The 16,198-nt window shown below is 38.6% G+C and overlaps 1 protein-coding gene across 4 annotated transcripts in view; it reads right to left on the bottom strand.

Moving 5' to 3' along the window:
- Positions 1-16,198, bottom strand: part of MYH10 (myosin heavy chain 10) — a 195,782-nt gene that overhangs the window by 137,611 nt on the left and 41,973 nt on the right. For all 4 annotated transcript variants that reach the window (XM_036767252.1, XM_036767251.1, XM_036767250.1 and 1 more), the window contains exon 4: positions 8,211-8,238. In XM_036767252.1, coding sequence (XP_036623147.1) covers positions 8,211-8,238 — 28 coding nt within the window. The remainder of the gene's footprint in view (positions 1-8,210; positions 8,239-16,198) is intronic.

Raw genomic sequence — 16,198 nt, 5'->3', positions numbered from 1 at the left:
TGAGAGATGAAGATAAATAAAATGTCTCAAGGTTAGAGAGGGAAATGTTTTTTCCAGAGTTAGAATCATTAGATAAAACCAAAGATCCACATACTCTACATTTGCCTTCATGATGCCCCCTGCTTACAAACCTTCCCTGCTTCAATACAGAAAAGGAAGAGCTCTCTCTTTCCTAGGTTTTCCATATAGCATTTTTCTGTATGCTAACAAATCTATTTCCACTGAAATTGCTCCTAATTGGTCCTGGAGATGCAACAAACCAAGTCTTTCTCTTTTCCACAAGACAATTCTCTAAAGATGTGAAGGTGGCTACAAACCTTCTAAATCTTCTCTCTACTAGGCTAACAACAACATACAGTTCCCATAACTAATTCTTGCATATGTTCTTCAGGCCTTTCACTATCCTAGACACTATATGTCTCCCTATCTCTCACACTACACACACACCCACACCCACACACACCCCACCTTCCTCATTCTGGACATCATGCCTAAGGCCAAGATCTCATTAGATTTTTAATTGCCATGACACAATACTGATTCATATTAAGCTTATAATCCATCAAATTTCCTTGCTAGCTCCTCATCAATTCTGTGCTTATACAGTTAATTTTCAAAATCTGAGCAAGGAACTTCACATTTAAGGGTATTACATTTTATCTTATTAAATTTGTTCCACTGGTCTAGACAACCAAGATCTTTTTGAGTCATTCCATGTGTTTTTTTATTTTTTTATTTTATATTATATATTATATTATTTTATATTATTTTTTTAAATTTATTATGCCTTTTCTATTTAAAAAAATCATTTTTATTGAAATATTTTAAAACTGTCCGGAAAGATCAATACCGATCAAAAGATTCAAACCAATAAAAAATTCACTGGGATGAGGAAACCTTTGCCACTTAGAATCAACATGACCATGAGCAAGTCACAACCTCTCTGAGATTCAGTTTCCTCATTATAATAAATACCCGCACTACCTTCCCCAAAGAATTGTTATAAGAAAAACAAAATGATATATAAATTAGCTATTATTACAATATGGAACAAGATATCAAACAATACTCTCCACCACCTGATAGAGAATGGATAGATACAAGATGCAGAATAAGACATATATTTTTGGTCCCACAAGGGGAAAGGAATAAACATTAATATAGTGCCTACTATGTGGCAGGCGCTGATAAATATTGCCTCATTTGATCAATATAACACTGTAAGAATAGTATAAGAACTTGTTTTGCTAGATTAAATTGTTACAAGCAGGTTTTGTTTGTTTTTTTTTTAAACGAGTGGTGGGGAGGGGTAAAGAAAATAAATGCTTGTTAACTGAAAATAAAATATAAATAAAACCAAAGAGTTTTACATAATAAGAACTTCTTTCATTAATCTTCAACCCTTGTTTATCACAACTTATGAGTAATGCTGGTCTTCTCTAAGTTCTGAATACAATACAAATAAGTCTAATCCGTTTCTTAGAATGATTTGAGTCTGTAGTTTCAGGATTTTCACCAACTTTATCAGAAGTCAAATGCCCCATGAGCTTTTCTTGCATTGCAGCTTTAATTGACCTAGAAATTTTTATCCCCATAATTAGCCTATATACATAGGGAAGCACTATTCTCTCCCAACTCTTGAAACACTTAACATTCCTACATAATTTTCCTTTTTGTGGTTAAAAATCATAGTTACAATAATAGTGGTAAAGCTGAGAAAACAGTATGGTAGAAACTGGGCCTAGACCAATGTCTTACACCACATACCAAAATAAAGTCAAAATAGGTTCACGACTTAGATATAAAGGCTGTGATACTATAAGCAATTTGGGAGGGCAAGGAATAGTTTACCTGTCAGATTTATGGAAAAGGGAAGAATTTATGACCAAACAAGAGGTAGAGAGCATTACAAAATACAAAATGGATAATTTTGATTATGTCAAATTGAAAAGTTTTTGTACAAAGTCAATGCAAAAAAGATTAGGAGGGAAGCAGAAAACTGGGAAAGAATTTTTACAACCAGTGTCTCTGATAAAGGCCTCCTCTCTAAAATATACAATCAAATTTATAGAAATGCAAGTCATTCCCCAATTGATAAATAGTCAAAGGATATGAACAGGCAGTTTTCAGAGGAAGAATTTAAAGCTATCTATAGTTATATGAAAAAAAAATCACTTGATTAGAGAAATGCAAATAAAACTCCTAGGTACCATATCTCTCCTGTCAGATTGGCTAACATGACAAAACAGGAAAAGGATAAATTCTGGAGAAGATGTGGAAAAATAGGAACACTGTTACATTGTTGGTGGAGTTGTGAACTGATCCAGCCATTCTGGAGAGCAATTTGGAACTATGCCCAAAAGGCTATAAAAATGTGCACGCCCTTTGACCCAGCAATACTACTTCTAGGGCTGTATCCCAAAGAGATCACACAGGTGGGAAATGGACCTGTGTGTACAAAAATATTCATAGCAGCTCTTTTTGCGATGGCAAAGAACTGGAAATCAAGGGGATGCCCATTAATTGGGGAATGGCTAAACAAGTTGTGGTATGTGAATGTAATGAAATACTGTTGTGCTATAAGAAATGAGGAGCAGATGGACTTCATAATAACCTGGAAAGACTTACATGAACTGATGCTGAGTGAGGGGAGCAGAACCAGGAGAACATTATACACGATTACAGACACCCGGTATCTGTCATGACTAACTTTGATAGACTTGGCTCTTCTCAGTAATACAAGGTTCAGAGACAGCTTCAAAAGACTCATTTTGGAAAAAGCCATCTACATCCAGAGAAAGAATTACAGAGTCTGAATGCAGATTGAGGCAAACTGTTTGCTCTCTTTTTTTTTCCCTTTCTTTTTGGTTTTGTTTCTTCCTTCTCATGGTTCATTCCATTGGTTATAATTCTTCTTTACAACTTGACTATTATTGTGTAAATAAGTTCAATGTGAAGGTATATGTAGAACTGATATTGGATTACATGCTGTCTTAGGGAGAAGGGGGGGAAATTTGGAACTCAAAAACTTGTGGAACTGGGTGTTGTAAACCAAAAGTAAAAAAATAAATTTAAAAAAATGTAAAAGTCTTCTTCATTCTAGTTGTCTCTTGCCTTGCAACTACTTGTGTTATGTTCTCCAAACCAAACTTCTATAGACTTTTTCCAAGGAGGAATTAAACAATTCAACTCTGAACTCCTGCTCTGGGATCATGTTTCTTCACTCTCCGGGCAACTACTCAGCCACCAAACACCAACCCCCTTTTCATCTCATTAGAGCTGTATTCAAATGATTTCAACCATTACTTCAAAAAGGGCCATGTCAATCAAATTCCCTGTTATCCCTCTTACTATTTCTCGTGACTTCCAAGATCAATATAACCTTCCAGGACCACTACTCCTCTGCATGCAATGGTTTCCCTTATTAGAATGTAAAGAGAGAGAGCAGGTATTGTCTTGTTATGGTATTCTTTCACTCATTAATTCAAGTAATATCCTAAAATATGCACAAAATGAAACTACTCCATAAAGTCTCTCTACTTATATTTCTCTCTCTTTCCAAAGTGATTTTCTGGAATCAAAGCACATGAAAAATCATCAAGAAATCATATCTAAGGATAAACTCTGAAATTAATCTTTATTAACCTACACCCTTCTACTAAGCCATGTTTCCATCTTTACAGTGAGCATTAACTTGCTTCTGGGTGTAAGTTAAAGTGTCACTCTCTCACTGCAGAACAGAAATGTTTCAGGAAAGTTAGTTATACTGCAAACTGTTTACCCAATGACTTCCCTCCACCAAAATTGTACTAAGAATTTAACCAAGAATTTTCAGTATAGGAGTGTGTTAAGATTGGTAGCTCTCCTTATGGGATGTGCCATATCATACTTTTGAATCAGAGTGAATCTTTGCCAAGAAAACCCCAAATAGGGTCACAAAGAGTCAGACATGACTGAAAATAAGTGAACAAGTCAAAAGTAAGATGGGGCAGGGGAGGAAGCTAATACTCTCCTTGTCTATATTAATAGCGATAGTATAATAAGGTTCCTTATGAAGAAGAGTTCCACAATTCTCTACTCTAGATAGGGACATATGAAATATTGAATTATGGAATTTCTGGGGAAGAGAGACAAACTATACCAGGTCCAGAAGATAGTGACCAAGGAATGAAGAACTGCAGATCATGCCATAAGGATAAGTTGAAGGAACAGGGAATCCTGAGCCTAGAGAAAAGACTACCAGGTAGGAAGTGGAGAAGAGACATTATAGCCATCTTTAAGCTCCTGAATGGCTGTCATGTGGAAAAGAGATTATACTAGTTTTGCCCTTTAGGGCCAAGTAGAACAAGGAATAAAGGATGAAAGTTGCAGAGAGATAGATTTAGGTTTGATTTAAGGAAAAACTTCCTAACAATTAAAGTCAGGGCAGTGAGCTGGTCAATAAACATTCCATTCCAGGAAATATACTAATCACTGAAAATACAAAGAAAGGCAAAAATATAGTCTCTGCCCTCAAGGAGTATTCGTACTAAAGGAGGAGACAACACGTATTTATATCAAAGTACATACATGATATAGATGAAAGGTAATCCGAAAGGGGCAGCATTAGCGATTGGAGGGACCAGGAAAAACCTCCTTCAGCGGGCTTTGAGTTGAGTCTTGAAGGAAGTCAGGGAAACTAAGAGTTAAAGGAAACAGAATATCCTAGGCATGAGGGGCAGCCGGTGCAAAAGCACTGAGAAAAGAGATGGAATATTATGTTTGAGAAGCAACAAGTGGGCCAGTACAGCTAGATCGCTGAGTGCGTGGGAAGGAGTAAAGTGTGAAAAAACCAGAAAAAGTAGGAAGGGGACAGGCTGGGAAGAGCTTTACAAGACAAACTAAGGACTTCACATTTGACCCTGGGGGTATTAAAGGCAGCAGCGGTATCTGCTGAGGAGTAAGGTGACCTGGTCACACCCATGCTTTAGAAAAGTCTTTTTGGCAGCTGAGTATAGAATGAATTGAAGTGAGAAAAGATTTGAAGCAGGGAGACCAGTTAGAAGGCTATCATGGTAACCCAGGCAACAGGTAATGAGGGCCTAAGCTAGGATTGTGGCTTTATGAGCGGAGAGAAGGACAATGTAAAATCAATAATGACAAAATACGGCACTCAAGCAGTCAAGGACGGCATAGAGATCGATGGCGGCGCCTCAATCATAACAGCAGAGTTCAAAATGGGAGGATGGAGAGAGGAAGGAAGAGTGAGCTTCTGGTGCCTACTGCGCATCCGGTCTGAGATGAGATAGTTGAAGCAGCATTGGTCTGTACAGAGAATAAATACGGCTGGCTATCTCTCTGTAAGTATGAATCACCTGCATAGAGGTAATGGCTGAATCAACGGGAGTGATAAGAGTGTAGTCTTGCGGAAATCCCTTTTAGGATCACGTGGGTAAAGAACCAGCCAAGTACAAGGAGAAGAACTACTTGGACAGACAGGAGGAGAACCAGGAGAGAGCAACGCCAGAAAAGCCTACAAAGGAGAAGGTACCCAGGAGACAAGAGTCACCAGGTATCAAATGATGCAGAGAAGTCAAGAAAGATCAGGACTGAGAAGGAGCCGTTCAATCTGGCAACTAAGAAATCACAGCCGGCGGAGACTGCAGGATGAAATGAGGGGGGTTTTGTATTTTAAAGTGTTGGTGAGGTGTATATTTGCAGGCTTCTTAGAAGGAGTAAGGAGATAGGAAGAGACTTAAGATTAGACAGTAAGGAAGCAATTTGCTGGAAAAATTGAGCAGTGATAAGGTTGAGGGAACATATGGAGGGATTGGCTTTGGAAAGGAGCATCTGAGAATGGAATAAAGGAGGTGTTAACTGAGGAAAATGTTTTAATGATGTAAGATGAGGAGGAAGAGGAAGAGAATTTTGAGACCATTCTCAACTAAGAAGGTAGAAGGAGGAGATACCATGTGAGGCTTAAGAAGAGATGAACAGTTTCGGAACAGCTACTGTGGAGAAAAGAATAACCAAGTGATTAGAGAAGAGTGGACTCTTTCCCTTATTGGAGCTCCATTCAGAACAGGAGCAAAACAGGCAGATATTGGAAATGATAGTGTTAGGAGCTGGTAAAGCATGATAGGAAAAAGGGGCAAGGATAGTGCAGACTTGAGTTGGTTCACCATGGGGTCAAGTTAAAGAAGAAAGCAGAATGTAGTCAGTTCAAGGTTCATAGCCTGGGAAAAGAATTAAGGGGTGGAAGGAATGGAGGTCACAGCAAAGATGAAGAAGAGGGTTAGTGATTAGGATCATTAGGGGATTAAGCACGCAGAAAGATGGAATGATAAAATATTACGGTCAGAGAAGAGAATTTTAGAGTTTATGACCAAAGAAGTGGAACACTTGTAAGTAATTACAAGGTCAAATGTGTTATTATCTCTGTGTATATATGAGGTGAAGTGGTGGAATAGGTCATGGGAAATGGAGTAGACTGACAAACTTTGGCCAGATAATGGAAGGAGTGAGAAAAAAGAGGTCTTAAGATAAAAGGGATTTTGTTAATTGTGAAATGTGCATTCCAAAAGGTATAGTGGAAATAGAGAACTTTTTGGGAGAAGGGGTAGGGCTGAGGTAGATAAGGCTGAAGAAATGAGGAAGTAGCAAGCTGAAGAATGAATGGAGTTTATATATTAATAGTCAAGGTTCAGAACTACTGGGATGAAAAGAATAAAAGGAAATGAGAGTAGGCTAACCACTAAGCAGAGAGTCCAAGAAGAGTATTCAGTGAATGGGAGGGGTTCTCTGAAAAAGGAAGGCTGTTAGAGTGCTCCAGACCTCACCTGTTGGCAGATGGAGATGTGTCCTGTGAGAACTCAGGATGACTGGCAAGTAGGTAACCTTATTTGTCCTAAAGAAAGCCCTGTGGGGGCAGGAGATCGAAGAGTTCTTATTTACAGGGGGCAGACGAAGCCAATGCTAGGGATGATCCGAGGGCAGTGTCCCATCTGAAGTGGGCAATGATTCCTTAGCATGTGGTATGGGATACAAGTGATGTAGGAAGGAGTCCTGAGTAAGGTCCCAATGGGAAGAATTTGGAAGGCACAGTGAGTAGAAGTTTTTTCCTTAGCTTGAGCCCTGACACTGGTGGTTATCCTGGATTAGGGCCTAAAGGTAGATGCCAGGCATACAACAGGTACTTTTCCACATCCAGCTAGGTGCTGGAGTTGGCCTTTGGTGAGGGCCCAACAAGAAGCAGTTGGTAGTGCCACCCTATTAATTACAGATAATTCCAACTATAACATCATAGAATCTTATAGACCATCTAGGCCAACCCATACCTCACTAAAGAAGAATCTCCTCCCATCTACAACAAAACCAAAACGTAGTCATCTAGCTCTTGCTCAAAGAATTCTTGTAGGAAGGAAGTAGCTCCTTCCACTTAAGCATACCTCTAGTTATGAGGAAGCTTTCCCTGAAAACCAGGTGAGATTTGCATCTCTGCAATTTCTAGCACTGCAGCTAATTTCTGTCCTATGTGGGCCAAGTACAATCCCTCTTCTACAAATACTTCAAGACGATTATCATATAGCCCCTAAGTTTTTTCTTCTCAATCAACTCTTCCTCTGCTGAACAGTATTCAAATGCCATGATCACAAGGCACATCGCCATTCTTAAGGTGGGAAATAATATTATAGATTCTTCAGTGGAAGAGTAACTAACCAAACATTTTAGGAGGAATATAATCTGGCATAAGTATGAATAATGAAGTAAAAAAGGAGAGAGACTAAAGGCAGGGAGGATATCTAGGAACCTATTATTAATGAGGAATGACTGAATGAGGAACTGACCTATAAATGGTGGCAGTGGGAAAGACAGAGAATAGTATACATATGTAAAAACTGAAGGAAGATACATAAGAACTTGGTGACTAACTGGATAAAATCAAAGATAAATACAAGATTAAAGACCCAGATCTGACCTCTGAAAAAGTCCCCAAGAAAGAAACGTCTTATTAACTGAAAAGACAAATGAAAGGAGTGGAAAACATATACTTTTAAATACCTGTCCCATTATTAAGAGGTCTTCACTCCCCCTTCAATACAACACTTAGTTCTTTTTCTAAAACGAGTTTAAGGAAAGAACTACCAATGATTTTAATTGACTTAGGAAAAATGGCTACATTCCTCTTACTATCAAAGACAATTACAAAAGTTTATTATTTGTTTACTTACGTGCAAAGAATCGACTGATCTTCACGATCTGAAAAACAAAGACAAGCAGTAAGTTGTAAATATGCTCTCGGTTTATCTTTTCCACATTAGAAGATTTATATGATGTTAACCAAAAAAGTTTGCTGAAGCTTTTAAGCAAGAATGACAGTATACAGAGATTAATTTGAGGTGAAAAATTAGACAGCTATGGCAATCATCCGTATTAAAGCACCTTCTCTCCTCTGCCTCTTTTTTCCATCCCTGTCATCTTTTAATTACCCACAAAACAGAATTTTCAAAACAAATTTTTTTAAGATTACATATTCCCTCGTTTTAATTTTAAAAGCAGATCCGAGTTAAATGTTTTACGTTTTTCTTCCCCTCCTCCCCAAATTAAAACAGAGTGTTTTCTTTTGTTGTACTCCAGTTTACTGCAAGTAGCAAAGAATATAACCACTGACATACAGTGCTTTTCAAGCTTTCATTCGTTATGTTATCTCATTTTTTAAAGTTGTAAGTACTAGGCATCATATCCAGCATTCTGAGCAATTTCTAAAGTATCATCTATGGATGTAACGGAATATCAAGCATCAGAAAAAGATCCTAGAATATAACCTAGTCTACCAACACCTTTAAGTGATGTTCGTCACACATACTTAGGGTGGGTGTGAAATCAAATCAGCAAAGAATGGATGAGTGCATGCTACTTGAATGACCACTTAAATCGAACTGAGGTAATCATAGGGAAAGTGTGTGGTAAAAATGATTGTAGCAACAATTCAGCAGCAGCTGCTGTGGGGGTGAAAGACCAACACAAGCCCAACAACAAGAACGCTGCCAGCACAGGTTCTTTTGATCTGCTTTACTCAGGAAAGTAACGTTACAGGGTTACCAGTCTTATTTCAATCCAACATACAAATATCATTCACTTAGTTCAGGGGAAAAAGCCAGCGCCCTCAACTTCAGAGCAAATACAAACAAATTACAAACATATATTATAAACAGACCAAATACAATTCATAGTTGCCAAGAAACCATCAACATCTGGGTTGAGGGGAAGCTCTTAGAGCAGCTGCCCAGAGACCCATGCCAACAATCCTCCAGGAGTGAGAGCCTCAAGCAAATAGCTCTGTTCCCTCTTCTTATACAATCCGTGCCTACTATTGGCTCTGGTCTTAGCAACTCCCCTTAGGACCCTGAGGGCTTCACACCCACACAGGCTTAAGCACCTAGTAGATAGGGGTTTAGGCCTGGGGCTTTGCACCTAGTAAGGCTCAATCAAAGACACTTAATTAATTTAGCATTCTAAAACAGTAAAAAGGTCCCACCTTAATTAGTATTACAAGGATCCACAACCTCAAGCAATCAACATAACTCAATAGATAGAAAATAGAGAAACTAACAGATTTTCCTGGCTTAAACATAGATGCCTTGCCCCTAGGAGACAGCATAAATAGCAGCAACCGCGACTTTATTTCCCTAAGTTCTTACTTACCATTTAATACATGTCCAGCATTTGTCAGATGTTATAGGAAATACCAACCAGAGCAGGATAAAATACAGTCTCTGCCACCCTGAAGCTCATAACTAAGTATATTAGGACTATGGGGAAATAAAAAAATCAGAGTGACCTACAGCAGCCAGGGAATATTTTATGGAAGATCTTAAAGAAGACCATGGTGGATTTAGATAGGGAAATGGAGATGATAGCATTCTAGGTGAGGAAAACTTTATAAGGAAAGCTATGTGAGATTAGGCATATGGTATTCAGGGAACGACTGTTGGAATCAAGATAGTAATGAAAAATAAGGCTGGATTTGTAGAATAGTGTCTAATTATACAAAGTTAATGTTATACTCACTCAACATTGTGAGAAAAGATAGTATGGTATCTGGTTTTGCTCCCACAAAAGCTATCCATATAGCTGAGTTAAAGTTTACTTACCAAGACAATGGCCAGCTGGGGATCAGGGAAACTAGAGAAGCTAAACCGGTTGAATCAGTCCAAGCTTATCATGTCAGTTCAAGGGTTAGGTCCTGGTCAAGTGTCCAGGTCTACTAATCTGCATAATTTACGTATGTTAAAGAGGGAAGGTAGGGTAGTAAAGAATGTAGATTAATCCTAACTTAGACATGGAAGACAGAACTAATTAACTTCACTTTTGCTTCTGTATCCTTATTATCCTACCTATATAAACTGTATAACCTAAGAAAACTACGTAAAAAGTAAAGAATGTAAACCAACCATAACTCAAACAGGAATGGAGGAGATGGTTACCCTCACTCCTGCTGCTGTATCAGTGTGAGTGTTCCTAGTGATCACTTCACCCACTCTCTTAAGGAGTGTAATAAATGCCTTCCTCTGCCCACTCTGGTCCTGAGTTCTTTGGGTGAGAATGGGCAAACCACAAGGATCTTCCTAAGGTTATGCTACCAGGAAAGCAATGAGCTACAGAAGCACATCTTGGGCTAACTTCCTGACCCTGCCTTGGGGAGTCCTGTGATCCCCACTGTGGTGTTAAGGGGGCTACCACTTGGGATTTCCCTGGGGAACCCTGTGATCTGCACAGCCTTCTTAAGGGGCCGTCACTTAGGTCTTCCAGCCCTGTCTCGGGAGCCTTATGATCTTACCGCTGTTCTAAGGGGCCATCAACTTGGGTCCTCCTTAGGGTCTGACTCCTAGGAAGCCCTGTGATCCCCACAGATAAAGGGGTGCTACCACTTGGTCTTCCTCTGGGAGTCCTGTGGTCTGCACAACCTTCCTTAGGGGTTATCACGTGGTTCTTCCTCAGGGCTTTGACCCTGCCTAGGAAGTCCAGTGATCCCCAAAACCACGTTTCTTACAACATGGATATAATTGAGTCGTGCTGGCTTTTTTCTTTACACATTCACAAAAAAGATCATATAAATCACCATTAAAAGTACTATCATCCTCAAAAAGTGGACATCACCACAAACTGACACTCCAACGAAACTCCAAGAGATTATTCTATTCCATCTGTTGCATTTGTATGGAATGTTGTTTTGAAATGAGTGTGATAACTGCTGGGCTTGGAATTTTTGTTGTTAAAAGTGATTTTGATCTACTAGGTTTTGTTCTGTGTACTGATTTATACAATCTTAGCTATCCTTAAATCATTTCACTCCCTAAGCTGTACCTTCTTGATTTAAAAAGATTGGCCTCTTTTTAAAATAAAATCAATCATTCATTGAATGCTTACCATGTCCTAGCATTAGGCTACAAATAAGATGTACTCAAAGGGAAATATACATATTTTTTCCTATTTCATACCCCTTTAACTCTACAAACAGTAAATTATATTTACAAATATTTACATATAATAGATTAGATAAGTATGACTACAGAAGTATTATCCCAAAGTGATAGAATATATGTAACTAATATTGGTACCACTAAGATAGACCACATATATGAAGTATAATGGAAAAAATACTGAACTGGAAAAGAGTACTGAAGCTCTAAGTACTAGCTTTGCCATTAACTGTGCTGGATAAGTTTCATTTAATCGCCTCTCAGACTTAATTCTCATATCTTTAAAATGAAATAAATGGATGAGACTATCACTACAGTTCCTTCTAGATCTAAGCAAACATTTACTGAGTTCTTATGTGCAAGACATTACGCCAACTACATATCCTACTCAAACAATAAAAGGAACACAAAAATTTAGCAAAACCTATTTAAAAAATATGCAAAATCTCTATAAACAACCAACGCTTCCAAAAAAGCAAATCTATCTTCAAAAGGACAAAACACTTGTTACCAGTGAGAATATTCTAAACGATGATGTATAGAGTAGTCGTATCACTCAAAGTACTTTGAAAACTGTTAGAAAATATTTTGAGCAGTGCCATTAAAGTAAACATATAACCTACAAAATAACAACTCTGAAAGGAACAGCAATAAATTAGACCTGCAATTCTGGGGTTCATATATGAAGATTTTAAAGTCATTTGACTTGAGGAAGGTGGCAGGAAGAAGTTCAGCAAGCTTAGCACAAAAATTCTTCAAACACATCTAGAAAATGTACCACACTGAAGATTCAAGAAAAAGTCACATTATTCAGAGCACACCTCTCACAGCAAGGGAACACTACAGCAACCAAGGACTGGGACAAGACAAAGTACCAGACACACACTGGGCACTGCAATCTTATGCAGGATGCAGGATTGGTACCCCAGTAAAAGTCAATATCCAGAGCAAACTGAAGAGGGGATCTACAGTGAGGGGTGATATTTTGGAATAAAGAACAGCTGCCAGCCTTAGGCCGTGTACCAAGAAGAAAAAGTTCAGAAGCAAGCAAACAGTGGTGTGGCTCAGACCCCAGGAGCAGAGCAGGTCTCAGTTCCAACTTCTAGGGCAGGAATTCCAGACCAAAGGAAGCTTACACTTCTCTGCATTTTAAATGCTCAGCTCACATCAAATATCAAGACATACCTAATTAGGAAAGCACAAGAAAAGTCACAAGACACGGAACATTCAATATCTCAGATGTACATTTACACATTCGTATTAATACACAAATTTTATGTATCCATTGACAGGTCAACAGAGAGACACATGGAAAGCTGACATAGGCTAGAGCCTATTTTCCAATGATGACTTCTGCACAAGAAGCGACAGTGGAGCTTGTTTTTCTGATTGCACCTGATTTTGTTGATCTACGCAGGGTTTCTTAAACTTTTTTCACTCGTGCCCCCTTCAACCCCAACCCATAGTGAATTTCAGGTGAGGAAACACTGGCTACGCATCATCCTCAACCGTTGTGCAACTTACTGGACTAATCTATGAGTCCACATTTGTTACTCTGCGGTACTCTTCTGCACTTCATCACACCCCCATACTCCCTCTCTGTCCTCTCCACTTTTCAACTTCTTTACACGTTGTCTCCCCAGTAGACTGTGGGCTCCTTGAGAGCAGGGCCTGTCTTTTGCCTTTCTATCTACCTCCGGCAGTTTAGCACAATGCCTGGACATGCTGTAGGTCTTTAATATTTACTGACTGATGAAATCACAAATCCATTTAAATTGTTTTTAGATGAATAAAGTGGATTAATTTACTTTCTCTGGTATAAACAGTGAAACATTCCACTTAACAGAAACGCGAAGGAAACAAAAACACTAAGTTGGATACTTAGTGTCTAATTTAACTTAATAAATTCTTTTTCTAACTCAAGAGTTCCCTTCTGCTTACAACTTCTAGTTTAATTTGTTTCTAATTGTATTCCATCTACAACAGAATAATATCAGGGACCAAAGCAAAACACTTGTCCTTTTGTTCATGCCTGTTAATTTTCAATAAAAATAAAAAAAACTTCTACCAAGACATCTACCTCCTAACCAACCTCCCCAGCCCTAAAACGTTACCTCCCCTTGTTTACTCCTGCTCTGAGGTGGCCTTCAAGGGGTCTTATAGGAGGACACAACTGCCACCACCAGAAATTTAGTCCTTTCAGGGATGACCTTGAAGATCCTTAATCAACTGCTTCCTTCTAATGATCCCACCTTGCCTGCCAATCTTCTGCATTGAGACTTACTCCCAATGTTAGTATACTCTCATCTCCATCCCTGTGACACTGAACATCTAATAACAAATTCATTTCCCCAAACTCAGTTGTCCTCACCCTTATTCCCATCCACCCGAATCCCATCCTGGCAATGTCCCACTAAAGAACTTTCTGAAGTGTCTGTTGAGTCCTCTCTCCCTCTGCATATTCCATCACTCAGTGAGACCTGATTTGGCCGCCCTTTCTAGAACCTTCAGTCTCGCGGCCACGTGGGGCCTTCTAGGTCCTTGAGTGCAGCCTTTTGATTGAGTCCAAGTTTTACAGAACAAATCCTTTTACCGAGGGGATTTCTTCTGTGAAGTTTGGATTCAGTCAAGGGGCTGAACCTGAGGACCTAGAGGGCCCCATGCCCCCCCTGAGGTGAAGGTTCTCCACCCCTGGGCTACACTTTCTCCCATCATCCCCAATTTACCAGTCATGCTGAGGCAACTAACTGTAATGCTCCTTGTTCCTTATCACCACTCTCAGATTCTCCCTTTATCACCATCACTAAGCAATCAGCACTTCTCATTCTTCAAATTTACTCATCCAATTCAAAAACAAATGACCAATATCTCCCCAGGGACATTCCCAGTAAGCTGTGGTCTTCCTCTCTCCACCCCACCTAATCACATTAAGGAATCGAGTTTCTCCATTTACTCTGCTTCCATGATTTATCTATTTCTCTACTCCAGCATCAGAGGAATAGTCGCACCCGTGTTCTCGCCTTCACGCTTTTATCCCAATATTGTTTCTTACGCCTTAGGACCCTTAACTATGTTCTTCCATGCAACCATGTAGTACTATGACCTCAAATCCCACCAACTGTCAGCCCTAATCCATGCCCTTGCTACATTCTCCTCTCTTCTCAATCATGAGCCCCTTCACTAACTGATTTAGCACAACACTATCCGGTATTCTCAAATCCCTCTGCTATATCGCTAATGATGTTTTTATAAACCCACACCTAGATTACTCCCACCATCCATCTCTCTTGATCACATTCTCCTATTCAATCAATCCTGGTTTAAATCCAACCTGGTAATAGTGTGTAATCTTTTAAATATTATGCCATGTAGAAGCCTTTCTGCTAATACGGTATTCAATGTGAGTTAATACTCATTCTATAGTTTTCTTCCCCTAAATTACTTTTCCCTCATTTGGGTATCAGGATATTTTTTGTGTCCTATAGGTCTATTAGCATTTCTTTTTCCCTGATTTTTGGGGGAAAAAAAATTAAATAATGAAATTAATTATTCTTTGAATGCTTGATATAATTTTAATTGAAATGTAGCATGGGCAAAGACTATATTTAACACATCTACTTTTCTACCTTTATTAATGAGGTTTTGATACCATAGGGCAAATTTTTGTTAAAGTGTCAAGCACTGCTGAGAAATATGTACATTTTTATTCCCACAGTCAGTTAATTTGGAAAGATTTATTATATATAGTGTTTCAAAAATTCTATTTGGGAGATGGCTGACCAAGATGTCTACCTGAACAGAAGTACACCCCCCATTCCCACTTATGTGATCAAGCAAAAACATGAAATCTGCATACTAAATTATGGTATAGAAATCCAATGAGAAACAAGAATAAGAGACTACCTTAGAAATCCATTAAAAGTCTAAGAAAAGAGCGTCAGCAGCAAAGACAAGCAAACACTCTCCTGGAACAACTACAGAGACAAGCCAGAGACATCTGTGTACAGAAGCAGCAAGAATAGGGGATCCCAGTGCACAAAGCCTGGCCCAAATGTCAAGTCTAATGTCAGGAAGTAGGCTAAAAGAATGAGGAGAAAAAAAAGGACTACCATAAAGTTATTAACATGCTTTGGTGTTTCAGTTTGAGGTTTCTTTCAGAAGGTAGTTCAGTGGATTGTTCCTATTTTCACTTCATACCCTGGTTCTAGCAGATCTGGAAGGTTTTGTCTTATGATTTCTTGAAATATGTTATCTAAGTTTCTTGTTTGGTCCTGGCTTGGTTTTGGTCCCGGCTTGGTTTTGGTCCCTTTCCTTCATTTGTTTTCTAGCTCATTTGCTTTTGGTAATCAAAACATCACATTTTCTTCTATTTTTTTTCAGTCTTTTGACTTAATTCTAGTATTTGTCCTTGTCTTATAAAATCATTGAGTTCTGGGTACTCCACCTTTTTTTTTTAAGGGATCCTGCTACAATTTTCTATCTTCTGTTCTAAGCTATTTAAATAAATGCCTTTCCAATTTTTTTTCCTACTGGAGTTTAATTTCATTTTTTATCTTTTAATTCATTCCTTCCAGACAACGATTGTGGTACTTATTACCAAGTAATTTTTTACTGAGGTTCTACTTATAGGCTCTGTAGAATTGCTCTCTTCTTTTGGTTTACTTCTTGGACTTGTCTCAACCCACCAATGACAAAAATCATTTGTCTCTCCTTCCCCTATGTTCATCCAAATGTTC

This window comes from Trichosurus vulpecula, chromosome 7, assembly GCF_011100635.1.
Source record: "Trichosurus vulpecula isolate mTriVul1 chromosome 7, mTriVul1.pri, whole genome shotgun sequence".
NCBI lineage: Eukaryota > Metazoa > Chordata > Mammalia > Diprotodontia > Phalangeridae > Trichosurus > Trichosurus vulpecula.
Note: the sequence above shows the minus strand (reverse complement) of the source record. Positions and strands in the feature narration are given on the sequence as shown.